This window comes from Vanacampus margaritifer, chromosome 16 (assembly GCF_051991255.1).
Source record: "Vanacampus margaritifer isolate UIUO_Vmar chromosome 16, RoL_Vmar_1.0, whole genome shotgun sequence".
NCBI classification, from domain to species: domain Eukaryota; kingdom Metazoa; phylum Chordata; class Actinopteri; order Syngnathiformes; family Syngnathidae; genus Vanacampus; species Vanacampus margaritifer.
The window spans coordinates 3012760-3036781 of record NC_135447.1 but is presented as its reverse complement, the minus strand read 5'-3'; the positions used below and the strand labels follow the sequence as shown (position 1 = coordinate 3036781).

Sequence of the window (24022 nt, the reverse complement as noted above, 5' to 3'; positions counted from 1 at the left end):
CCTTACCAGAGATATATGGGAACGCAATCTCAGGCAGCCCATTTTTATCAGCCGACCTGAGATTGTATAACCCCAAATCCATTTCTGTTTGTCCAATCCACACAAGTATTTCAGTGGGCACCAGTAAGAGCATTCAGGGTGACTTTTGTGGCTTTTTTACCCTTCTGACTAGAGATACATGATGCTAATGACGTTGCCGATCTGGATGGCGCCGGTTTCGGCAGCCGTCGTACTGCATCAGGCTGCGGTGGTGGTCGTCCATTCCTGCCGGGGCTATTTCTTCATGATCAAGCGTAAGAAGTGTATTTTGTTCATGCGTAGATTCAACAGACGGCAAGAAGCTGGTCAGTTTCCACCAATTTCGGCACATCCATTTCCTTCACCATTCTGGCCTTCAAAATAAAAGCTTACCAGCAAACCATTCAGTTACACAAGAAGAAGAAGCCATCCAAGATGCGTTGCATTGCAGGTGAGCAGCGAGTACCTGAAGGACACCATTATGCTGTTCCTATTCTGTCCTGATGGGCCAGATTGGACCCCCTGGCTGGCCAGTTCTGGCCCGCGGGCCGTATGTTTGACATACGTCTATGTCTATGTGTGTGTGATGCGACATGAACGCCTCACGTAAGCCTGCTGAGTTTGCGTGTTTCTTTGTCCCGTCTGAGGCACACGCATCAGCAGAAACACGCACACACGCATTCCTGCCCGTATTTTGTATGTCATTCAAGCCCAATTTTGTGTCTCTGGGTGCAGAATACGCTAATGAGGTGAAGGAACACACACACGCACGCCATTCATAAAAGTCTATTGTCGTCTATGAGGGTCCAAATCCTTTTATTGTAAGTGAATGAGATCCAACTGTGAAGTGGATCAGCAGCACCGAACGCAACGTGTCCTGATTTGAGCGTCTAGTGTGGCAACAAAGGCGTCAGTTCCAAAGCAAAATGCTGACATGGGGCCTCCGACCCGTGCCCCCCGGAGTGCGGTGTATATAAGCCCCCCATACCCGTCGCCTCGGCAGCCCCGTCAGTGGAACCCTGCGTCACTCAGATCAGCACTTTGCTCGGTAAGAAAGTTTTGCGTGTTCTTTAGTCCTACCGACCTGACAGTCTGCCACGTTTATTTCCACCCAGGAAGAAGATGGCTCAGACCAACCCCCCGCCCATCGGCCCCTGGAAGGTGAGTCCGCCGACGCCACAGACACGCCAACGATGACGCCGCGGACTCCCGGAATGAGGCCAGTTGCGTTTGTGCGTGCAGATGACGGTATACGACCAGGAGCACTTCCAGGGAAAGCGCGTGGAGTTCACGACCAGCTGCCAGAACATCCTGGAGTGCGGCCTGGACAACATCCGCTCCCTCAAGGTGGAGTGCGGCGCGTACGTATGCTCCATTCCGGGATGACAGGGTGGAAAGCGAATGAGGGTTGTTGTTAGCGAGGCCGTCCAGAAGCCAGCCCAGTGGCATCGAACTCATTGCGTCATTTTAGGACCCGATTAGCTAAAACCTGTAACAGACTCCACTTGACGTAGACACGAACTAACAGTAACAGGACCGAGTACTGACTTACTTCTCGCGTCCAGCTGGGTGGGCTACGAGCACTCGAGCTTGTGCGGCCAGCAGTTCGTCCTGGAGAAAGGCGACTACCCCCGCTTCGAGGCCTACAGCGGCAGCAACTCGTACCGCATCGAGAGGATGATCTCCTTCAGGCCCATCTGCTGCGCCGTAAGATGCTAACCATGATAGCGGGAATCTCACGCCACTTGGCTCATCTTCTTCTTCTTCTTCGCGTTCAGAATCACAAGGACGCTCGCATGACCATCTACGAGACGGAGAACATGATGGGTCGCCAGTTTGAACTGTCCGACGACTACCCCTCCCTGCAGGCTATGGGCTGGTTGAACAACCAGGTTGGATCCATGCGCATCCAGAGCGGAGCGTGAGTCATTTACACGCCGCCACGGACGTTGTTGATTCTTGACTGGATGCTTTTCATTACTTACAGGCCCAACTGGTTTGTTGCCAGTCAACACTATCAAAATTACTCACTACATTGTTGCTATGCACTCATAGCGCTAATTTGTTAGCTCCTGATGTAAAAAAAAAGAAAGAAAAAAGTTTGCTTCTCACGCTAACCTCTTAGCTCCTGATGTTAAATCTGTTAGCTTCAGAAGTTCATCTTTGAGCTGCTAATGTCAAACGTTTTAGCATCTAATGCTAATCTGTTTGCGCCTGATGTCAAACATGTTAGCTGCTGATGCTAACCAGTTCGTTTTCCCTGTTTCTTCTCTGTCAGGTTCGTGTGCTATCAGTATCCGGGCTACAGAGGCCAGCAGTACATCGTGGAGTCGGACTGCCGCGGTGGCGAGTACAAGTCCTTCCGGGAGTTCGGCTCTCACGCTCAGACACCCCAGATCCAGTCCATCAGGAGGATCCAGCACTGAGGTCCTCTTTCGCATCCTCCCTCCTCTTCCTCCACCTCCACCTCCATCTCGCCGCCGCCTCCTCGGGTCCCGCCGGTCCAAGTGGCATCCCGGTGGTGCTTCACTGTGGTGCACACAACTTTTGTATTTTGACATGATGAAAGATGTGAGACCTATTTGAACAAGGTGGGCGGCACTTTGTCATCAGTTTCTCTTCATCGTATTTGAATAAAAATAATAAAGACAAAGAAAAACAACACCAGTGCCATGTCACTCTTTTCTTCTTTCTTCTTTTACATGCCATCATTGAATATTTCAGTTCAGCGAGTCATAGCATACGCAACATATATCACCACTCGTGTTCAACACTGGGAGAAAAACAAATCTATAATTAAAATTTTATTAGCTTCATAACATGATGAATGGCTAGAGAGAGAGAGAGAGAGAGAGAGAGAGAGAGAGAGAGCGAGAGAGAGAGAGAGTTAATTACACGCATTGTTCGTTTGTTGCCGCTGGAGGTCACTGTTGAGCTACGTGATGAAATTGCGACAGTTGGCGTCTCTTGACGACAGCGAGGTTAATGGTGATGATGACGTCGGCACCCAACATGGCGGCCTACTGGTCCAAGCAAGTTGTGAAGTGAAGGCAGACACAGGCCAAAGTGAGCATTTTTTAGCATTTTTAAGTGTAATATATAATTCATTTGTTCAGTTTCAATCATAACTTAATATTTTTTTGTTATTGCCGACATTTTGATTTTTCAATACAGTAAATTGACAAGTGACTTCCCCACCTGACTAAATGTGATTTAAATAACTTCCACTAAAATAAAATGATTGAGAGTAAAAATAGTATAATATTCTGTTCACGGGCTTCAAGTGAAGTGAGTCCTCTTCTTGATAGTTTTTGTTGGCGTTAGGACGGGACTTTGAAGCCAATTTGAGTAAAGTACAAGTGGACCCGCTCTAATTTGCGGAAGTTTAGGGACCGAGTTGGTCTGGAAATCGCGAAAATCCGCATATAATTGATGCTCATTGGAATGCGTTGGGGTGGTGGGGGAGTAACAATCGTCAAATCTGACACACACACAAAAAAAACTGATAAACATTCATATACATTTCCGAGTGGGGAAGGGGGGAAGACCCCCCCCCCCCCAATAAAAATAAATAAATAATATATATATATATATCTTGAAGCCCTGTTTCTCTTTCCCCACATCACCAGCAGAGGGCCACATTGTGGAAGGGCCTTCTTAATGTTTGCACGTGTAATAGGAAGCTGACCCCCCCACCCACTCCTCCAACCAGCTCTCTTGGGGTGTACTTCCCTCTAAGTGCCTGCTCCAGTAAATCTAACCGCAGGACGGCGCACACAAGAGTGTTTACATGTGTGCCCCCAACCTCCTCTAATCCTTGCACACGTCGCAAATGACACCACGGGCACTTGGAGCTACGCAAGTCCTGATGACAATGATGAATGACGATAATGAGGAAAAGGAGGCGGTGTCAATGAGAGATGCTGTGGGTTCGGCAGCGCTAATCACTTAAAAGCCTTAATGCAGGAAGTCGGCGATGGGCGAGGAGGTTTGTCCACTCAGGGGACGCGTTTGTCTCGCTGTTTGGTGGCCGATCGAGTCAAGTAAACACATCACAAAATTCAAGTCATCTTCATGATGATATATGAGGGGCTGCAGCTAAACATTATTTGAAGAATATATTCATCTGTCCATTATTCTTGGAAAACTTTTTTTTTTTTTAAATCCACCTCTTAATTGAAAAACCAGACCTGGTTTGAAACGGACAGCGCGGAAAATGAACAAACATAAATTGCTGATGACTCACTTCCTGGTTTGAAGCCTGAGAAAGAAGATTTGACATTTTGGGTGTGATCATGTGACTTTTTGTATGTGTGATCTTGTGATTCATCTCCCCAGGAAGACCGTTAGCCGGTGGACGGGCGGATAAAGCGAAACTTCCTGAAGACGCGCCATGCGGCTGTTTCCTTCTTCCCATTGGCCAAATAACCAACAAGGTGAGGGAGGGAGGCCGGATGAGTCGAAAGCATGATCGATTTCTTTGGTGTGCTGTCAGTGAAGTGCTGCTGGCTTTTCTTCTTCTGCTTGGACTGGCAAAGCAACCCAAGCGACAACAATTTGCTCGTCTTTTGACTTTTACTGACTTCAACACATTTCAGTCATTTTATTGCACTTGACTTTTTACATTGGACAGATTTTTTAGCTCATTTTATGATTTAGTATGACTTGTATTATTTATTTACTTCTATTTTTGACTTATTACTAATTATGTTTGTTAGGGATGTAACAAGCAATATTAAAATTGTCACAATGTCGTCACATTTGTTAAAATATTAAAAGCAGCACATCTCCATAAAAAAAAAACGTAGCCTTGTGAACTACATAGACCAGGATGCTTTGCGGCGCTGAGCGCAGTTTAATCACTGTCTTGAATATATGACTGGATAGCCGTTAGGACAAGACTTTTGAAGCCGCGAGGCCGCCATCTTGCTCCTCCCAAGAAACTGATTTGCACGAATACTGATGGAGTTTTAGAGATTTGGTTTGACTTCTGTTATGTTGCTCATTACGTTTGACTTCTGGTTATTTGACTTGATTTGCATGTGCATGTTGAAGTGATGGATTGGACTGCTTTTATGTCTCCAACCAATCACGTTTCCAACTAGCCTGATGAAGCAGCAAACATGCAGTTGTCATACTTTCACTTTGGCCTCTTTTGGCTTTCAGGTCAGTCGTGGCTTCATCACATCTCACACCCCAGCATCGCCGTGGCAACCGTGCCGTCTGACTTTCTGCGGTTTGCGTTGCCGCCGTCAGCTCTTTCAACCGCAGACTCGTTCTCCAATTTTGAGCTGCAACTTTTTGTACTTTTTTGCACTTTGTAGCCACTCCAGAAACGAAAAAGTTGTGCGGATGGCGCACTGGTGTCACATGCTCATTCCAGTTTATTTGACACATGCAAACAAACGAGCGTGTCAGTCATACAGTAGAAACATACAAAGTACACGTCAACACCAGAAACACGGGCGGGACGCTCCAAAGTCTTTTGGGAAGAACCAAAAAAGCGCTGCTTCTCTCTGGGGCGGCCATTTTGAAGTGATTGCAGGAATTGAATTTTGATTTTGTTTTGGGCTCCTCCAAAAAGTTCCCTGTGAAGCCAGTCGCCACCAGAAGATCTTTGTTGACAACCGGGACTGTGTGACTGCGTGTGCTTGTGTGTGTGTCTCAAGCCCCTCCCACCTCCAATTCTGACCTTGTAGGTTATTTAAGGGTCAAGCAGTGCCAGACTGATGTCGTCATTTGTCTTCCGTCGCATCAGTTCTTCTTCTTCTTCTTCTTCTCGCGTTTGTGCTTTTCCATCTCGTCTTTCTCCTCCCTTGGGCCAAGTTCGGAACCGGTCCAAGGGACCCACGCTCACTGCTGGAGCTCTGCGCACACACACACGTGTCAAAAATGTTACTCGTGAGGCAAAACTGTGCACTAGTTTGCAACTGCACAGTATTAAAAAAAAAAAAAAAAAAACTAGCAACATTGTAAAATTGTACTAGTATAAGCATGTCACTAGTCATTCTAGTAAGGGTTGATGTCAACAATTTTCTCTCATTAGTAACATTATTTGACTAGCATGTGGAATTGTCTAATAGTGAGGAGCTTACATAGACCAGAGTTTTGGTGTCAGTGACTATGGAGTGCAATTTGAGCACTTATTTGGTATCTAGCGTAATAAGGTTCATGTACTAGTACGCTCTTTGTCTTGTTTCTATGTTTTCCAAATGTGGTCTTGTTTTCATCTTGTTGCCTAAGTGGATACTAGTGTTCACCCCTCACGTGGATAATTTGACAACTAGTGCACCAACAAACCTTCACAGATCAACAAATGTGCACTTTTTCAGCTTTTTTTCCCCCCGCCATGCTATGGGAGATGACGGCAGCGATACGGACAAAATGGCGGCAGGTGACTGCGTGTCGTACCGATGGTGAAGACGATGAAGACGATGACGGCCACGCCCAGCAGCATGGCGAGGAGGCTGAGCAGCAAAGACACGCGGCCGTACTTGCGCGCCGCCTCCACGTCGCCGTTGTTCAGCACCGAGCGGGACTGGCCACAAGCCGGAGGTCAGAGGTCAGTGACAGGCAATGCGTATACACAGACTTGTGGGCGAAAAAAGATTCCCAAGGAAAAGGGAAGGAGCTCTTTGATGTCAGTAAATGTACAAAATGGAGACTTGTTTTTTTTTCTATCGATTATACAAAATACTACGGAGGTCAATATCAATTGACTCAACATGATACAACATTAAAAGTTGATATATTAATGAGTTATGTTTCACGTTATGTGACAAATTGCTCATTTTAACGTGAAAAGTTGCGCAACCGCGAGGAAGCAATTCCTTGTGATGCCGACATGCCAGTGGCGGAGACGGTTTTGTGTCTTCTAAATCAAAGTTACGAGCTACACAACTCGCTGCTCTGCTACAATTCAAATGTTTCCAACCATTTGACATTTCAAAGGAAGAATACAAAAATGGCAACGTTGTGCTCCAACAGTCTCCTCGAGCGTCAGCAGTTTCTTTTTGTTTTGCCCGATGCGGAAGTCAAAGTTCTCGTGTTAAAATGTGGGCCGTTATGACGGTGAAATCAAATAAATGTTGTATTATTACAGTTACACAACAAATGGATGGATTACTAGTTTTAAAATCAGACGTGAAGGATAATAAAATCAGCAAAATCTCAACATTATTCGTGCAACATGACAATGAAAAAATGTTGGTCCAGATTTGATCAAGGATCATGGAAGCCGACACACATGATTTGCTTTTTGCGGGCCCCATAAAGTGATGTGGAGGGCCGGATCTGGCCCCCGGGCCGCAAGTTTGAACCTTGTGCTCTGTAGATCCACTTAAACAATCCCTCTGCTGTTAGTTGGGAACAAATGAGGGCAAGAACTCATTCTTGAATTGGAATTGAGAGTGGAATTTTGAAGGAACTCTCTCGGACCATTTGCAAAAAATGTGGCTTTTGCTGGTAGGCTATCTCTCCCAGTTAGGGATTTGGACCCAGTGACACTTTTTTTTTTTTTTTTTTTTTTTTACACGTCATGCCTTGTGAAAAGATGTCATAATTGTTGAAATGCGCAAAGTAAAGAATTGAAAGTTGTGAGCTCACCACGCTGGCGTACCACAGCGCGCACATGTTGAGCGGCACGCCGGGGCAGAGGCAGGAGAGGACGGCCAGCCACAGGTAGCTGGGCGGCGCCGGGCCGGGCGGCCCGCCGGATGCCAGGCTGAGGCGGGACGACGACCTGGGCGCGGCCGCCAGCTGGCCCACCGAGCCGGACTTGAGCGGCGAGCGGTGTCCGTTCTGCTCGGCGTCCAGCGAGCGGATGCTGCCGCGCAGGTCCGGCGAGCCGCGCGCCCCACCGCCACTGACCCCGCCCGCGCCGGCGCTCAGCAGCTTCTCGGTGTCGTGGAAGTCTCCGATGCTGGACGGGTCCCTCCGGACCGGAACCGAGCAGCTGTCCGTGTTGACGGCCATGTTCGCGGCCAAAAAGAAAGAAAAAAGAAAGAAAAAGTCTTCCTGGGCGTCTGCAACTTGAAAGGAGGCAAACCTCAAAGGTTCTCCATCCGTGTGATCGGCCGGGAGGTTCTGATGCTCTCATCCAGGTCCACATTGCCCCCCACCCCCAAACCCCCGCCCGCAGACATCACTTAAGGCGCGCGTGCACGCCGTGCGCCGCGTAAAAGCTTTCCATTTACGCCGAGGCGAGCAAGGCGCGCGCGTGCCTTGCTGCTGACTCAGATGCGTGTGCGCGTTGCGTCCAGCCCAAAAGTGCAGAGCTCAGTCGAACCGGTACCGCGCTTAATGGACCCTTACCTCCGCCAAGGACCTGGAAGCTGCTATTCCCAGCTCCTACTAACGCGCGCTTTGCCACTAGTAAAGCAATTCGGTGCACTAGCACAACCACTTTGTCATACTAGAACCGCCTTTTAACTACTAGTGCCACTGTCGCTACTAGTAGGCTACACGCACCTAAGCTGGAGATATGGAAAAATGATTTGATTCTTTATTCATATGGAATATCATAGGCTACTAGTACATGTGATGAAGTAATGAAACACTAGATGTAAGCTAGTAGTACTTCAATGATAAAGTAGCAGCTAGTACTAGTACATGCAGTCGCTGCATATGTCAAAGATGACTTGGAGCATGTATAGCGGTCCTATGCCAAAGTGCTGAGAACAAAGAGTGCACTAGTAGCATACAGTACTTGGAGCTTTTGATGGCAACTGAGGCAAGAATATGGAAGACGTTCGCTGGCCATATTCGTCACCAAACTCACGTTTCTTAACCTTCCCCATTGGACAGTTCTTTGATGGAACGCGATGAGTTGGTGACGTCATCCCAGTTACACACGTTGGCTGTGACGTCACGCTGGAGCAGAATTCACGCCCATAGTTAAGTGAAATTTTCTAATGGCTATTAATGCGTGCAGTCATCAATTATTGAATTCATTATAATGTTCCTAATGGCATCAACCAGGAAACAAGTTCAAAAGGGCTTTTTTTGCTCTTCAAATTTATTTCAATGGTTTGTGTCTCATATATTACATACATCATATTCATATACATTGATTGTACTACAAAGAAATCCTTCATATTCACCATGTTATCACACACTGGCAGTTAAAAAAAGGAGGCGCACAAACGTTCAAGCAATACAGCAGGTTGGCAGCGCCACCAAGTGGCGATACTGAGAAAGTGCACCAGTGTCGGAACCTTTATTTTATATTCAGTTAAAATATTCATTTAAAAAAAAAAACACCTATATTTGTGGTTTCCCAATGTCAAAACAAAAAGCTAGCTTTCAAAGTAACCATCAACAACAGAATACTTCATATCTCAAAAGTAGATCTCATTTTATAAGTTCAATACAAATATTTTTAAAGATTAATGTAATGTACTTCTAAGTTAACTGAACTGTACTTAAAATTGTACTAATTAAGCAAGCTACAAGCATCATCCTAATATATTTGCTTGTATTCCATCATTGAAATGTTGGACATGCTTGAGTGATTATTTTGTGTACCACTAGAGGGAGCCCACATACCACTCGTGGGGCTCGCAACATTGTACAATCACCCGCTGAAAACATTCAAAGCAAAAACGTGAAATCCAGTCAAACAGATGATCGAGACGACATTTCAGAGCGCGCGTGCTTGCTTGCTTGCTTGCTTGCGCTTCCTGCGTGTTCGAGGCCGGAGCTGAGCGGAACAGTTCTTCAACTGGCAGCTTTAGCTAGCGTCACCAACGTAAAGCTGGCCAGCGAAGAACTGCTCGCGCGCCAGCCGTCGTCGTCGTCTGCGCCACAGGCCAACAAAAACGTTCCATCTTCAAGATGAGCCTGCGGGAAGACAAGCCGTCGTTGAAACTTGGACAACACGCTTCAGAAATGGACACATTCAACTTCCTATAGGAACATTTGAATACATGACCGAGCCCCTAAAAAGGTTGACGGGAGTAGTTTGCAAACTTTTGACACCAAGTAGCCTATTTAACATTTTGAAGCCAGTTTCACACTCCCCTGTTTTAACGTTAACACCGCTGCACTTAAATGTATCGGGTGTGCATCAAACCCTTACCGCTAGACGGTAGTGCACGTCATAACATCAACTCACATTGGTTTCCTAATACTGTAAGGACAATACCTGTAGGTGGCGCCCATGAGCCGTTAAGATGCTTTTCCAACCACTATCAAAGGACAGTAAATTAGGTACACTTGTGTCTGTGGAAATTACATTTAGATTGGAGCCCCGCATATTCCCCGCTCACCCTGTTGAAATGTTTGGACTTTGGAATTGTCCCTTCTGCCTAAGCAGGCCCGTTTCTGGAATCTGGACCACCCTTCTTCTTCTCGGGAACATGACGACGCACCACACTGCGGTTGCGAGACCTGTGGACGACAAGTGGACTCCAAAAGTGTCGGTGCCGCCGCCCGAATGTGCTACTCAAGCAAAAAGACGCTCAGGCGGCAGCCAGCAATCAATCAAATGATCGATCAGTCAATCGCAACACATTCACGCAGGCGGCCCACCTTGTTCGGAACCGGTCGCTCGGTCCGAGCAGACGAGTGAGCCGAGCCTTCAAGAGGAATCTCCTCCTCGTCCTTCGTCTTCTTCTTCCAGCACGGTCGTGTTCCTGACCCACTTTGCGAGCTGCAGACCCCTTCTCAGCACGCACGCACGCACACTTCCACACCCAAGTCAGCCGGCTTCCCACGCCGGTCAGCTGCCTGCGTGATGACGTAAGCAGGCAGGAGTTGTCGACACACGTTGGCTACGCACAATCACTGCGACCGCGCCCCCTCCTCGGAACTCGATCCTTTATCAATGTAGTGATTGATCGATTTATTCACCACTGATAATGAAATCTCGGCGGAAGAGAGACAGTCACATGAACGAGTGGAGGCTCTTTACAGTAACCGTGAAACCGGGAGGAAAACAAAACATCAGATGACTCAGCATATGTTGGAGGTCGATGGTTGACTACTTGTTAGTAAATAACAAAGTTGATAAGATAAGGTGATTTGGAGTGTGGTGCAGTTTAATCGTATTACGCAATATTAAATACAGCGAAGTGTCCTGTGTAAATGTTTTGCTGGCAACGTTGTAAATCCTAACCCATTAATTTGAAAACCCCCACATTAGTGAATCCGAAAATGTCATGTGTACATTTACATTGTACATACAAATAATTCTAGTTTCTGTGACTTGGGTATGCCTCCATATCAGAAGGTTTCGTGTTGAAATTACGTCACGATGAAGCTTTGATGACGCTTTTATTTTTCTGTTCGCACGACAGTTGTACCCTCTCTGGGTTTCCCCTACCCGAAAGTAAAACCGGAAGTCTAGTATTCATTCGAAATACACAGTCGATGTCTTCCAAACACAAGCAGATATTGCTGTTAATGTATATTCAACGGCAGTGTGGGTCTCATTCAGTTTTGGAAGTTTCAAACTAAAAATAATAAATAAATAAATAGTAAGACGGCGCTGTGGCTTGTATTGCGTTGCCATGGCAACGGCATGTGCAGCGAACTTCCGTTAGCTAAAGTGTCCTGCACGTCTTGTGCCTTGAGAACACAAAAGTTTAACCACAATAAATTCGCTTTAATCGGTACTGAAGAACTCAAACAACTAGTGCATTTGGTTGTGTGTTTGTCTTTATCAGGCGGCGTCGAGTGTGGAGAAGCTAGCTTGCTAGCATGTCGGAGGAGGACAACCACAAGATGAAGACTTCAAGCAGCTCGGACGACAAAAAGAAGAAGAGGAAGAAAAGAAAAAAGAGAAAGAAAGTTTGCACTTCACACACACCAACAGAGCAACCAGGTAAATGCGAAAACGTGATCAATATCAATTTGTTGCAATGATGGAGTTGTATTTGTTTTCAAAAGTTGCCCAAATGAAATGTATCTTACAAATTCATCTATTCTCAGCAATTGTGTAATCGACCGATGTAAATTAATTTCATTCCATAATTGGTTAATGATTACATTAAAAGAGGGATCATAAAAACAGTTGTAAAATCAGTTATCCATATTATTATTTAATTCATCTGACATATTTCCCACACACATTTTAAGGGCTTAAATTTAGCGTTCAAAAAATAGTATTAAAATCCATTATTATTGCTATAAAAGGGACGGTTCTAGAAAGTTTCATTTGCGGTGGTGAAGTCAGCTTTGAGGTTAAACAACATTGACATGACTCCCTCTCGTGTGATATTGTGCAAGTGTTGTTTCATTGCTTTTGTTTCATCACGAAACTATACCAAATAATGAGTATCAGTTCATTAACAGTAATCACAAAAAAAGATTTTTGCAATCAACTTTAATGCTAAATACATTTGATCAGATTTGATTCACGCAGCCGCACTCTGCATTGTGCTTATGACCAACGAACGTGTTTTGCTTCAAGAGATGAATTAAGTCAGTTAGTTGACAGAAAGTTAAGACTACGTTCACACTGCAGAGCACGATGTCCAGTTTTGATTTGTTTTTGTTTAATCCAATCTTTTTATATAGTGGTTGACTTTACAAAAACAAATGTGACTTCTAATGTGAACGAAATGCGTTTGTGGAGTGACATGCATGCACACAAAACATGTCGTCACGTTGCGCAGTGTTTACACAAGTCAATCTGGTCCGTGTTTTGAAAATCTTAGTGTTGTATGTTTTGGCCAATGGGGTGTGCCAGGAACGTAAACGTAGCCTGAACCCCGGCGAATCCTCATGAATCCTTGTCAACTCTCATTAACTCTAGTTGAGCCCATCTCGGCAGTCAAGCTCTCCGACGCCATCCAGGTGACCCCGGTGCCTCGAGCTCAAACATCCAAACGGCGAGTGATGTGCAAGAAGGGCAAGGATCCCCCGAAAGAGCCCCCGCTCACCATCGCCTCAGACAGCAACCCCAAAGAGCCGGAGCTGGCCCCGGTGCCGACGTCGCCGACACCGCCGACGCCACCACCGCAGACACCGCCACCGCCACCACCGCAGACACCGCAGACACCGCCACCACCTACACCTTCGCCGACTCCGTCGGATGTGCAGGTGAGGGAGTGTCTGAGGTGGGAGGGGGTCTTGCAGGACGCAGGGGCGGAGGAGGAGAGGCTGGATGCATACCGGGCCAACAGGAGGCGCCGTTACGTCGCGCAGCGAGACGCTCATTTGGCGGACCCCCTCTGTCTGGACACCCTCGCCTCTTACAGGAAGGACAAACACGCTCAACAAGTTTTCAAGGTCGACATACAACCGACAGACGGACGTTAACGATGTGCGTCTGCATGTATCTGATGATTGTTGTGTTGACGAATGATGACACGATAGAAGAACAACTTTATGATGACTATCTATGAATTATTGATGATGATTTGAGTACATTCCTCTTTGGCGTTTGCACTTTGCGTCGGGCAGCAGCACGCGCTTGCTTCTGCTTTGGCGCTCGTAGTACGGACACGACGTCAGGTGCTCCGACATGGACGGAATGTCTCGGAATTTCCAGGCGTCCACGGCCGAGAAACTGCTGCCAAAGTGCCACACCTGCACAGACCCAAGCAAACGACGCTTTTGGATTTCTGTGAGCTGGAATCATCCTGACAATTCTGGACCTTGTCAGGATAAACACAGAGAAAAGTGAAGACACTTTTGGACACAGCTTTCTTTGATTGATCTGATTTTATGTCTAAAAGATCCAAAATGGTGCAGCCAAAAGAATAACTAGGTAATGTTACTTCTTAATTCATTCACTGGCAGCCATTTTCACCGAAGCAACCCCCTTCGCTCCCGGCCGGCTGTTTTACTGAATTTGGACTGATTTTGCAAGGCCCACAGAATATTGTGTTCTATTGCTATAAAAACATGGAACCTACAAAAAAAAAAGATGAGAGTCTCTTCTTTTATCAGGAAAAAAGTACATTTGTATCTGTTTCCGTTTTGCAGCAATTAGCATTAGAATATAGCCAAGTTTCATCATTATTCACGAATCTGTTTAAAACACTGGAGGAAAGAGCTTGTTGCAACATGGCCTTGGCTGCCACCTGCTGGACGTCGTTTTTGTAATAACTCCCATTGCTTTAAGCGTCCTCTTCAGGTCAGAGGCTGCATCAAAGCCTTCTGTATGCTCTAGCAGGAGGAAAAACGTATAAATACGTTTTTGGGACCGAGGCAATATTTTAAATATAACTTTTTTAAATATGTTTTTGGCAGCAAATTAGTTAATGAATATGCACAAAAGTCCACTCAATAAACGATAAATGTAGTTATCTGTATATCAGCCGGTCACTAACCTGTAATCTACAAATGTTTACCATTGCTTGCTAAACCGTAAGTGTCAAACCCCAGTCCTGGAGGGGCGGAGTCCTGCAGGTTTTAGATGTTTCCCTGCTGTTTCCAGCTGATATATGATCATCTCATCAGCAAGCTCTGCATAAGCCTGATAACGATCCTGTTGATTGGAATCAGCTGTGTTGGATGAGGGAAACCTCTCACACCTGCAGGACTGTTGAGACCTTTGACCTATAGCTTTGAATTGAGTAATAGGATGGCTACTATTCTACAATAGAAGTACATCTGTAATATTTACATTTCTAGACACCACACCTCCCTCACTACATTTTACACCTGCGTTCAACCCCAAATGTCTGAAGTACACCCAACTCTCCTGGACATTTCGTTTGATTGCTTCCAAATTTGAAAGCGCATGGACTAGACTGACCCGTTCTTCCCCTCACCTTGTGCTCAGCACTCCAATGGACCCGGCCTCCAGGGAGGACCGTCCTCTCCCAGCGCAGGGAGACCATCCCTCGCGTGGGCAGCAACGTTGAGCAAACCTGCCTCATCAAGCGGGACACCAGAGCCAGCTGGGACAGCGACAGACTGTCCAGGAACGTCGCCACGTGACACAGGAGCTCGAAGGGCAGCGAGCTCAGAGCGTCAAAGGACGACGCGCAGCTTTCGGCGGTTGGGACAACAGGACGGAGCTGGAAGCAGCCCAGATCCTCCCTTGAAGCGATGAAGCAAATTCAGTGCAGCCGATTGCATGGCAGGCAAACGACAGACCGGCGACCAGTCGATGTCCCACACAAGCACAGGGACAGGATGCACAGGACGGCTGATCTTACGCGAAGACCACCTCGGCCTGGTGCGTGGATGGCGTGAACCTGGTCTGGCTGAAGGTGCAGCCCAAGTATGCCAGTGGACATCGGTGCTGGAACCATCCGTCGATGCTCATCTGGATGTCACTGTGCACGTTCCTGCATCAAAAAGTCAAACTGCTCACTAAAAGCAATTCTGTCAACATTTGAAAGGGAATTCAGCCTTAAACATTTCTTGACAATAATGTTATATGTGACCTCACTAGTGTAAACATGACATTCGGATTAATATTACATTTGTAGAATATGATATGAAGCAAAATCCAGCCCTTTTTAATCCATCTCAGGTAACAACCAATCACAGCTCAGCTTCAGAAAACAGCTGAGCTGCGATTGGTCGTTGCCTGAGCCCTGAGCAACTGTGATGCCATTTTCACTCGACAGCAAGTGGCAAAATGGCCGCCTTCTGATATCGATAAAAACTGCTGGATTTTGCTGCTCAACTCATATTTCACCAACACAACGGGTTACATGCCACGGAGGAGGCGGGACTTCCGACTTCCGGGTTTCACACATCAGCGCTGTCCCAGTACTTGCGCTTCCGTCTTTATGCCCCTCGGTTGCGCGTTCCCATCGACGGGTGCGAGTGTGTAGCGTGTCTGTCTCAGTTGAGCGCAGGGGTGGGGGTGCGAGTGTTGGAAACGCTGCTGATGTGTGAAACCCGGAAGTCGGAAGTCCGTGGCATCTACCCCATATTAATCACAATACCGTATTTAGACTACTGTAGTGGGGCTGCATAGAACACATTATTGTCAAGATTTTTTTGTTTGTATTTTTTGGGTGGGGCGAGGGGTGACTTCCCCTCTTAAGACAATGCAGCCACGTGACGTCAACGAGGATGCTTTACAGAAGATGGATGGAAAATAGCAGTTTAATGGTCATTACTACATGAGTTCATGTAAATATTGACGTCAAGTGTGGATGACAAACTTGTAATGTGCGGCGTATTCGCGCCGGCGCACGGCGTGTCCGCACACGGCGGTGAAGGCAGAGCTGGCTTTGTGGTGGCGGCTGCTGACGCTCTCCAGCTGCAGCTGCAGGTGGAGCTCCGCCTCCCGGCCGGCCGTCAAGTCCGCCAGGGACGCGGCGCTAGCGAAAGGCGCCGACAGGAAATGGAAAGTCTGCGTGCCCTCGTCCTGCAGGAGGCCATCGGTGCAAAGTTTCTCAGCGATCAGGTGACCTCGCTGCTCCTTCTCCAGAGAGCACAGCAGTGACGCCTGAGGACCGAAAATCATGCCATCATCTTCATCACCGTCATTATGTCAAGTTGTCTGACCTGAACCTCCTCCCAGACATGCGGCGCCCCCTGCAGGTCCGAGGTGTCCACGGCCTTGGTGTCCCTCTTGTAGAATCCCGGGTTGCGGATGCGACCCTGCTTGGCCGAGAAGCTGCTCGGAACCTTGAAGGTCTTCACAGCCACGATCTTCATGGGCTCCAAGTGGCCGTACTGGAAAGCCTTCTTTTCGGCGGGCGGGGGCCACAAGGGGGCGACCTCGCCGGTGTCCGCTGACAACGTGGCCCCGCCTTGCTTCTTGGGCTCGCCGGGCGTCTGCTTCTGGCCCCTCCCCGCCTCCCTGCAGCCGCCCATGGCCATGCTGAACATGCTCTCCCAGGCGCTGAAATTCTGCAACCGAGCTTCACTCGCCTCCAGAGGCTTCCTGGCCAGAGCCTCGCGCTCCAGCTCACTTAGCTCCTCCTCTTCTTCTTCTTCTTCTTCTTCTTCTTCATCATCTTCTTCTTCCTTCGCTGTAGTAACGTTGACTTGAAAAGGGCTAAAAGACTCCCAGATCTTGGCTGCGGCCTCCTTCTCCCAGATGGCCTTCCTCTTCTCCTGCTTCTTCTTCTCCTCCTCCTTCCTCTTCCTCTCCTCCTCCTCTTCCTCCTCCCCAGCACACCGGGTCAGTTCTGGGAAAAGCTTTTTCATCTTCAGCGAGCGGAACAAGCGCTCTTGATCCTTCAACGCCAGGGCCAGGTCCAGGTTCCGGCACGCTCCCGCCTTGCATTCACTCATCAGGTTGCCGTGCAGGTCAGGACTCGGGTATGAGTGGGCGTCGATAGCGGGCCAACGGTTCCACTCCACGCAGCAGACCACCGCGCTGGCGGGGCACGCCCGCAGGTGGGCGGCCAGCTGGTTGCGGGACAGTCGGGCGGGGCAGCCGTAGGCGGCGTTGAGGCAGGGCACGCGGGCGCTGGGGCACAGCAGCAGGTGCTCCTCCTCTTTACACAAGTGGAAGAGGGCCCCGCAGTGCATGCGGCATGCCACCAGGGGGCAGCACTCGCCGGCCTCCACCCGAGCGCCGCAGCGTCTGTTGTAGCAGGTCCTGCAGTGGGTATGCTGACACACACACACACACGTACTTGTAATTGTAATTGTAAATGTAATTGTGAGGACATCCATAGACATAATGCATTTCCTAGCCCCTCCCCCTAACCCCAACCATCAAAAATGATTGCCTACCCCCATTCCTTACCCTAACCTCAACCACAACCCAATTCAAACCTAAACTCTAAAACCAAGTCTTGAGCCTCAAAAAGAGGTCTTGAGTTGTGAGGACCGCCCAAAATGTCCTCACGTCACAAAAATGTTGGTCCTCACAATGTAGTATGTGCAAGTACATACACACACACACACACACACACACACACACACACACACACGTTTGTCCATAATATAGCAAAAACACACGCACACACATCCTGTCAATCATGCACCAGCCAAGCAGTAAGTTTCTAATGTTCGGAAATCATCTCCATTGACAAATATATGGAAATACGCCGTTGTTTTAGTAGGTTAGAGCATCCGCCATATTGAATGTGTCATGTCTGTCACCTCAACTAATGCAAGTCAATGGACTGAACTTGACAAAGTGACAACCTACAAAGTAAATGGCCCTCATTGCTTCAGATTCTGATTTGGGAAGCAGACAAGAACCAAAACAACAAAGTTTGACGCAATATGACATCAAGTAGTTGCCATTTTGGACTTCACTAAGTCAACATATTTGCTTTTATGAATGTTTACAGCTACCAGTGAATCCTATATGGCGGCAACGTACCATTCCGCGCCACGGACTTCTATATGATGGACTTGCCTCTTGTGGCTGCAAGCCGTCGCTCAAGAGCAGCCATCTTACGTTGCCACTCTTACAACTTATGTTTTTGTTGAATACACATCGCCAGGATCCCCGTATGAAGTCATGTAAGGCTCTCAAAGAACCAATTTCCCTGTTTGCATCCACCATTCAGAGTCTATTATCTTAGTATGTCGAATCATGGCTTGCAGAAATCAATGTATTCAAGTTAAGCTGAGTGAGTGGCAACGCAAGATGGCCGCTGGCGACTGCACTCCTCGCTTCAGTGAGTAGGTGGCATTTTTAGTCCCGTCATATACAAGGCCACGGCATCTACGTTGATGTCTACTCACCATTGGTACTGGTGGACCTGACAAGTTCCGATCCGGTCCCAGCTGCCAACGACGACGCCTCACACATGCGGTGGCGCTCGTGTGAGGAGCAGGAAACGCGTCTTGTGTTTCCTTCAAGCGTCGCCGGCAGGAGTCAAGTTGTTCAAGTTAAAATTAGCAGAGCCAAACAAACTCCTCCCTCCCTTTCCAAACACTCATGGCAGATGTCAGTCTGACCTCACGCCTCCACCGACCTTCGTGACCTTCACGTTTTCCCTCACCTGTAGCCCGCCTTCATCTTTCCATCGATGAGATTCATGCATGCGCTTCAACATCAACGGCCGTCTACAAGTGCCACATGAAAAAAATGGTCGGCAGCGTCTCTCAAGTGAGGCAAACCTGCTTTCACGGGCGTCACACGCCATCTCTATTTTTAACACGCACACACAAACACACAAACACACTCTGGACTTGACAAGCCAGACTAAAAAAACTTTTGTGTGTTTGCAGGACATGAAAAGTGTCCGTGTAGGAGTTGAGCAATGGTGAGTACGTCTGTTGTGTAAAAGTCTTTTAGTAAGTAAAATTTTAGAATGTGGAATTGTCATAATGTCATCAAGTGTCAGTGTGTGTAGGCCAATCGTGTGCGTTAATGTGTTTATTGTTCAATGTTAACGAACGTTATGTTGTCGCATGGTTTTGCTGTGTTCGATTTTTGCTCATACAGCACGTTGTCGTTCATGTTTCATGTTGTGGTATTTGACTACTTTGACCTTTGGTTTAGTTTTGGAAAAGGTTTTACTTTGCTGTGGTCACAAGTCGCTGGTCACCATGACGACACTTAAACATTTCTTGACAATAATATGTTATATGTGACCTCACTAGTCTAAACATAACATTCTGATTAATATTACATTTGTGAAATATGAGTTATGAAGCAAAATCCAGCTGTTTTGATCCATCTCAGGGGGCGGCCATTTTGCCACTTGCTGTCGACTGAAGATGACATCACAGTTGCTGAGGGCTCGAGCAACTGTGATGTCAAATGGTCGCCTTCTGATATTGATAAAAACTGCTGGATTTTGCTGCTTAACTCATATTCCACTTCGACAATATTAACTAAAATACTATATTTAGACTAGTGGGGCTGCATAGAACATATTGTCACCAATTTTTGGGCGGGTTGACTTCTACTTTAAATCGCAAAATGACTCAACCTTTCACTGCGCTTCCTCCTCTCAGAGTGCCCCACGCCGCGTCTCCAGCAGGGGGCGTCAGCACGCCCACTGCGAGTCCTGCTACAGCGGGCGCTGCCGGGCACGGGCAGAAGCGGGTGTGTGCTGCGCCCTGGTGGCATGCCACCTGCATTGCGGGGCGCGCTTTCACCTGTGCAAAGAGGAGGGGCATCTGCTACTGTGCCCCAACATCCGAGTGCCCTGCCTCAACGCCGCCTACGGCTGCCCCGCCCTGCTGCCCCGCGCACGGCTGGCCTCCCACTTGCGGACGTGCCCCGCCAGCGTGGTGGTCTGCGGAGCTGAGTGGAACCGTTGGCCTGAGGACCGCATGTGCCTGCGGCCGGACAGCCCAGGAGAGGAGGAGGAGGAGGAGGAGGAGGAGGATGAAGGTCAGCCAGAGGCTCTGGATGTGGCCCTGGCGCGCGTGGACCAGGAGAAGCTCTTCGCTCGCCTCAGGATGGACACGCTCTACCCGGAGATGACGCAACAGCAAGAAGAAGAGAAGGAGACACGGGAGGAACACTTGAGGGACACCGCACAACAACAACAGCACAAAGGTCCAGGTAGGAACATTTCCTTACTTGATGTTCTCAAAAACATTTTCCAATTTCCCTCACAGGGTTCCACACAAGCAGGCCAGAAGACAGCAACCCTCGTGAAGCCGCTGTCACCATGGCGACGGCCCAGGCTGCTGCCAAAAAGCCTTCGCCGCCAAATGAGGACAAGCCGAAGATGAGCGAGGCGACGTCAGGCCCTGAGAAAGTTGACCGCGCTCCAGCCGAGGCCAAGCGGAACGACCCGGAAGCCAGCAGCGAGAAAACCGAAGGCGGTCCGAGGGGCGTCGAGAAGAAAGCCGGACTAGAAGGCGGCGCCGAAGGTGTGAGTTCCCCCTCGCTGTTGGACATGAGCAAGTCGGGTCTGGCGCCATGGCAGGATGGGGTTCTAGAGCGTCTGGGGCAGGAGCTGAGCCCTCAAGAGTACAACATGTACGTGGTCCATCACGGCCGCATGCTGCTGGCCTTCGGACACATCCAGGCCTGCACGCCCAGAGACAAAGATTTTGTCTACGGCAGTCTGGATCCCATTCCCGTGCAGACCCTGCACTCCTTCAAGGTCACCCGCAAACAGTCCACGCACACTCAACTTTGAAATGTGAACTGTGGCTTGAAACTGTTCGTGCGCAGGTTCCCACCAGCTACCGCTACCGCAGCCGCGCGCAACTTTACGACACGGGCGTTCGCGCACCGAGCCAGCATCGCAGCGTGGACACGTCCGACCTGCCCGTCGACCCAGACCGCTTGTACGATGACGAAGTTCTGGACACGTTGCTGGGCTACGCCGAGAGGGAGGCCAGAGGACACAAGGTCACTGCGCATATTCTCAAAATAGCGAGCCGTTTTGGGACTCACGTTTCTACGAGCCGCTCGGCTGATGCTAAATCGTCAAGTTTTCATTGATGGTTGTTGGCAAATGTTCAGGGGTCACTGAAGGACGTTTCGATACGAGACCTAATTTCAACCTTGCATACTGGACAGATGGGCAAAACTCATTTGCAAAGATTTGGCGTTTTGGTCCTTGTGTGTGGCAAAGTTGGATGATTCGCCGTAAAACAGCAAATCCAACAAGTTTTTGGAAAGTCATAAATTAAAAAATCCAGATTGACTTTGAAATTTGGTGGACATGTCCATCATGACGAGACCCACAAAAAAGTCTCAAGGAGTCATGCCAGAAAGGCTTCTGATTGGCTCAAGTGCTTTTACAGTTCAAGCTCATAGCGCCACCTTTTTGCGTGATTGTGATTTTCGATTCCAGATCAGCGAGTGGAAAGCGACGGATGGTCGCTATGTGGACGTGGGAACGCAAACGCACCGGTTCCGCTCTGCGCCGTTCAAACGGGGCAGCACCGTGGCGGAGGTCACCGGGGACCGGAGCCAAAAGCGTCTTCACCTGACTTTGCAGGACGAGAGCGCGAGCGGCCGGCACAACCGCGCTTGCTGCGCCTTCAACTTCCTGTGCGGTCACAGCTTCCTGCGCCGGGAGTTTGCCGCGCATGTCAGGTGACAACTGCACCATTTTTACGTCCGACACCTGACACACCCACGCACACGTGACTTTTGGATGTTGATGAGAAGGCCGCCTTGGGCTGGGTGTGTCCTCAGGAACGTCCACTGTGACATTCAGTCGGGTCTGAGCGGCTGGTTCGAGCAACGCTGCCCCCTGGCGTACCTTGGCTGCACCTACACCTGGAGGAGGTTCCGACCTGCCGGCAACACGCCTGCCGTCACCGTCACATACCAGTGAGATCGTATTCCACTCTAAAAACTGTTGGGTCAAAAATAACCCAATATGGGTCAGAAATGGACCGATCCTCTACTTTTTTTTAATTTGACCCAACTTTGAGTCAAGAAATTGGTCTTTTAGTGTAAAACAACTCATAAATATTGGTCAGATCCTTATGGGTAAAAAAAAATGGGTCATTTTGTATAAAAAAAAAAAACTGAAAGTTTTGATCCACAATTGGATTACTTTTGATTATATTGTCAAACTTTTGACAGCAAGAAGCGCCTTAAAAAATGCATATTGAACAACATGAAATGCAGCATGCCCTGCGATTGGCTGGCGACAAGTTGGGGGCGGGTCTAGTTCTAAAGGATGTTCCTCCTCATTATTAGTTGGTGTGAAATGTTGTGACTGATTTCCCCTCACACTTCCTTGGGCAGTCAACGTCTCAGCTCGTTCAGTTTGCGTCCATCCGAGGACGCCGGTCCGCCGCCGTGCTCCGACACCTTTGACGCTCTGAGCTCGCTGCCCTGGGAGCTCCTGTGTCACTTGGCTTCCTTCCTGGACGCTCTGTCGCTGTCGCAGCTGGCTCTGGTGTCTCGCCTCATGCGGCAGGTTTGCGCCACATTGCTGCCCACGCGAGGGACGGTCTCACTGCGCTGGGAGAGGACGGCCCGTCCCGGAAGGAGGGTCCGATGGACGTCCGAGCCGGTCAGGATCATCATGCCTTCTTTCCATTTACTATGGCATTGGAAAGTCTGCTTTTGTCACCGTTTTGGTTCCTCAAAAAATGGCGTTGACAGGTCATCCCGTTGCAGGTGTGGCAGTTCAGTCCGGCCTTGTCGTCGGTGTCATCGTGGCGGATGAGTGACGCCTCAGCCATGGCAGACCACCTCAAAGTTTGTCCCTTTTACGAGACCTGCCTGCCTGATGGGCCCGTCGCCCTCGTTGGCGCCATGCGGGAAGAGATCCGCCCCGAGACGCCCAGTCTGGTCCAACGTTTCGCAGCTGTGAGCCAATGAGATGGAGACGCGTACTGGCCCTTTAATTGCAACTTATCAACTTTCTTTTCTGAGCCGCAAAAACTGCTTTGGAAAGCATCAACATCTTTCGGACTCGTTGGAATTTCATTTAGAAGAGTTTGAATTTTCATTGACTTCAATGTAATGTAAAAAAAAAAGTGTGCTATTTATTTTGATGTCTGAATTTTGCAAAATGTCTGCAGCTGAATTGTCAATACTCCGCTTGAGGTTCTTTTGTCTTGTCTAATTCTACGTTGAAGTACCTGCAACATAATTTTGCCAAGTTCATAATTTTTTTTTCCATCATTTTCATAATTCATAACAGTTCAGAATTTTGCCGAGTCTTGAAGAGGAACGATGACTAGTTAGAATCAAATATTGTATAAAATTGTATTGGGCGTTATGTATTGAAAAAAATTAATCAAACTTTTCATTTCGCAGAGATAAAAAGTGCACTAGACTAGAAATTCCAAAATTGTGATTAGGTTGTCGAGTCATGTTTGGAATTTATTTACTCATTCCTGACTCTCCAGTCACTACCAGCTTATTTTGAAAGAAATATCTACGCCCATGATATCAAAGTCTAATTAATGACCCAAATGGACTTGAATGCAACTTTTTCTTGTGATGAAACCTCATTAAATTAGACCGAATAGTACATTTACACAATTTGGTTTGCTTTGTTTTTGCATTCAAAGTTGTTGTTTTTTTTTAATTTTGGGTGCACTCACACACATATATGGTCTCCCAGGCGGGAAGCAAACTCACGCCAACCTGCACCGAAGGCAAGTGACGGTAACCACTCCGCCAACCGGAGCCCCGGCATTCAAAGTATTTCCCCCTTGCATTGACAACGTGATGACGTCACACGCCATCATCCATAGGAGCCTTCAAAACTGCCTGCATACTATACGTCCT

General features: G+C 48.1%; 5 protein-coding genes and 1 long non-coding RNA gene across 12 annotated transcripts; 3 read left to right on the top strand and 3 right to left on the bottom strand.

The window, feature by feature from the left end:
• The first annotated feature begins 89 nt into the window (after positions 1-89).
• LOC144036774 (beta-crystallin A1-like) lies at positions 90-2680 on the top strand. Its single transcript, XM_077547663.1, has 6 exons — positions 90-1066; positions 1134-1179; positions 1261-1379; positions 1584-1725; positions 1797-1939; positions 2297-2680. Exons 2-6 carry the CDS (start codon positions 1141-1143, stop codon positions 2442-2444), a joined length of 591 nt encoding a protein of 196 aa, XP_077403789.1. The 5' UTR covers positions 90-1066; positions 1134-1140; the 3' UTR covers positions 2445-2680.
• A 309-nt stretch (positions 2681-2989) lies between these two features.
• On the top strand, positions 2990-13834 carry LOC144036773 (uncharacterized). Of its 3 annotated transcripts, XM_077547659.1 has the most exons (5): positions 2990-3084; positions 4357-4454; positions 6351-6580; positions 11685-11842; positions 12776-13834. In XM_077547659.1, exons 4-5 carry the CDS (start codon positions 11719-11721, stop codon positions 13279-13281), a joined length of 630 nt encoding a protein of 209 aa, XP_077403785.1. In that variant the 5' UTR covers positions 2990-3084; positions 4357-4454; positions 6351-6580; positions 11685-11718; the 3' UTR covers positions 13282-13834. The 3 variants fall into 3 exon arrangements, with proteins under 3 accessions (XP_077403785.1, XP_077403787.1, XP_077403786.1); XM_077547661.1 differs by lacking the exons at positions 2990-3084; positions 4357-4454; positions 6351-6580 and adding an exon at positions 10190-11035; XM_077547660.1 differs by lacking the exons at positions 2990-3084; positions 4357-4454; positions 6351-6580 and having other exon boundaries at positions 11275-11842.
• Positions 5490-8106, bottom strand: trarg1b (trafficking regulator of GLUT4 (SLC2A4) 1b). The gene is made up of 3 exons (XM_077547664.1): positions 7624-8106; positions 6430-6556; positions 5490-5885 (listed from the first exon to the last, which is right to left on the bottom strand). Exons 1-3 carry the CDS (start codon positions 7990-7992, stop codon positions 5872-5874), a joined length of 510 nt encoding a protein of 169 aa, XP_077403790.1. The 5' UTR covers positions 7993-8106; the 3' UTR covers positions 5490-5871.
• Positions 9015-10866, bottom strand: LOC144036778 (uncharacterized). Of its 2 annotated transcripts, XR_013288725.1 has the most exons (4): positions 10549-10866; positions 10287-10407; positions 10163-10205; positions 9015-9858 (listed from the first exon to the last, which is right to left on the bottom strand). It is a non-coding gene; the product is annotated as an uncharacterized LOC144036778 (long non-coding RNA). The 2 variants fall into 2 exon arrangements; XR_013288724.1 differs by lacking the exon at positions 10163-10205 and having other exon boundaries at positions 10549-10839.
• LOC144036483 (F-box only protein 40-like) lies at positions 13148-18992 on the bottom strand. The gene is made up of 7 exons (XM_077547175.1): positions 18967-18992; positions 18822-18912; positions 16441-17499; positions 16095-16381; positions 15132-15263; positions 14742-15012; positions 13148-13551 (listed from the first exon to the last, which is right to left on the bottom strand). The coding sequence occupies exons 1-7, from the start codon at positions 18990-18992 to the stop codon at positions 13369-13371; spliced, it is 2049 nt and encodes a 682-aa protein (XP_077403301.1). The 3' UTR covers positions 13148-13368.
• Positions 17373-23762, top strand: LOC144036763 (F-box only protein 40-like). 4 transcript variants are annotated; one of them, XM_077547640.1, is made up of 10 exons: positions 17387-17494; positions 18189-18955; positions 19078-19112; positions 19810-20365; positions 20422-20915; positions 20987-21166; positions 21615-21859; positions 21962-22099; positions 22523-22793; positions 22901-23762. In XM_077547640.1, the coding sequence occupies exons 3-10, from the start codon at positions 19110-19112 to the stop codon at positions 23102-23104; spliced, it is 2091 nt and encodes a 696-aa protein (XP_077403766.1). In that variant the 5' UTR covers positions 17387-17494; positions 18189-18955; positions 19078-19109; the 3' UTR covers positions 23105-23762. The 4 variants fall into 4 exon arrangements, with proteins under 4 accessions (XP_077403767.1, XP_077403763.1, XP_077403766.1 ...); XM_077547641.1 differs by lacking the exon at positions 18189-18955 and having other exon boundaries at positions 17373-17494; positions 19810-20359; XM_077547637.1 differs by lacking the exon at positions 18189-18955 and having other exon boundaries at positions 17373-17494.
• Positions 23763-24022: the final 260 nt, after the last annotated feature.

What these genes read in the sequence shown, in the direction of transcription:
- LOC144036773 (XM_077547659.1), top strand. Translation starts at nt 11,719, where the DNA reads ATGTCGGAGGAGGACAACCACAAGATGAAGACTTCAAGCAGCTCGGAC. An exon ending in CACACCAACAGAGCAACCAG is followed by an intron (nt 11,843 to 12,775) that starts GTAAATGCGAAA and finishes CATTAACTCTAG; the next exon opens with TTGAGCCCATCTCGGCAGTC.
- LOC144036774 (XM_077547663.1), top strand. Translation starts at nt 1,141, where the DNA reads ATGGCTCAGACCAACCCCCCGCCCATCGGCCCCTGGAAG. An exon ending in CGCCCATCGGCCCCTGGAAG is followed by an intron (nt 1,180 to 1,260) that starts GTGAGTCCGCCG and finishes TTGTGCGTGCAG; the next exon opens with ATGACGGTATACGACCAGGA. An exon ending in CTCAAGGTGGAGTGCGGCGC is followed by an intron (nt 1,380 to 1,583) that starts GTACGTATGCTC and finishes TCTCGCGTCCAG; the next exon opens with CTGGGTGGGCTACGAGCACT.
- LOC144036763 (XM_077547637.1), top strand. An exon ending in AGACCCTGCACTCCTTCAAG is followed by an intron (nt 20,916 to 20,986) that starts GTCACCCGCAAA and finishes GTTCGTGCGCAG; the next exon opens with GTTCCCACCAGCTACCGCTA. An exon ending in GCCGTCACCGTCACATACCA is followed by an intron (nt 22,100 to 22,522) that starts GTGAGATCGTAT and finishes TTCCTTGGGCAG; the next exon opens with TCAACGTCTCAGCTCGTTCA.
- LOC144036483 (XM_077547175.1), bottom strand. Translation starts at nt 18,992, where the DNA reads ATGGCGTGTGACGCCCGTGAAAGCAG. An exon ending in AAAACGTGAAGGTCACGAAG is followed by an intron (nt 17,500 to 18,821) that starts GTCGGTGGAGGC and finishes TGTGTGTGTCAG; the next exon opens with CATACCCACTGCAGGACCTG. An exon ending in GAATACGCCGCACATTACAA is followed by an intron (nt 15,264 to 16,094) that starts GTTTGTCATCCA and finishes TTTTTGATGCAG; the next exon opens with GAACGTGCACAGTGACATCC.
- trarg1b (XM_077547664.1), bottom strand. Translation starts at nt 7,992, where the DNA reads ATGGCCGTCAACACGGACAGCTGCTCGGTTCCGGTCCGGAGGGACCCG. An exon ending in CGCTGTGGTACGCCAGCGTG is followed by an intron (nt 6,557 to 7,623) that starts GTGAGCTCACAA and finishes GCTTGTGGCCAG; the next exon opens with TCCCGCTCGGTGCTGAACAA.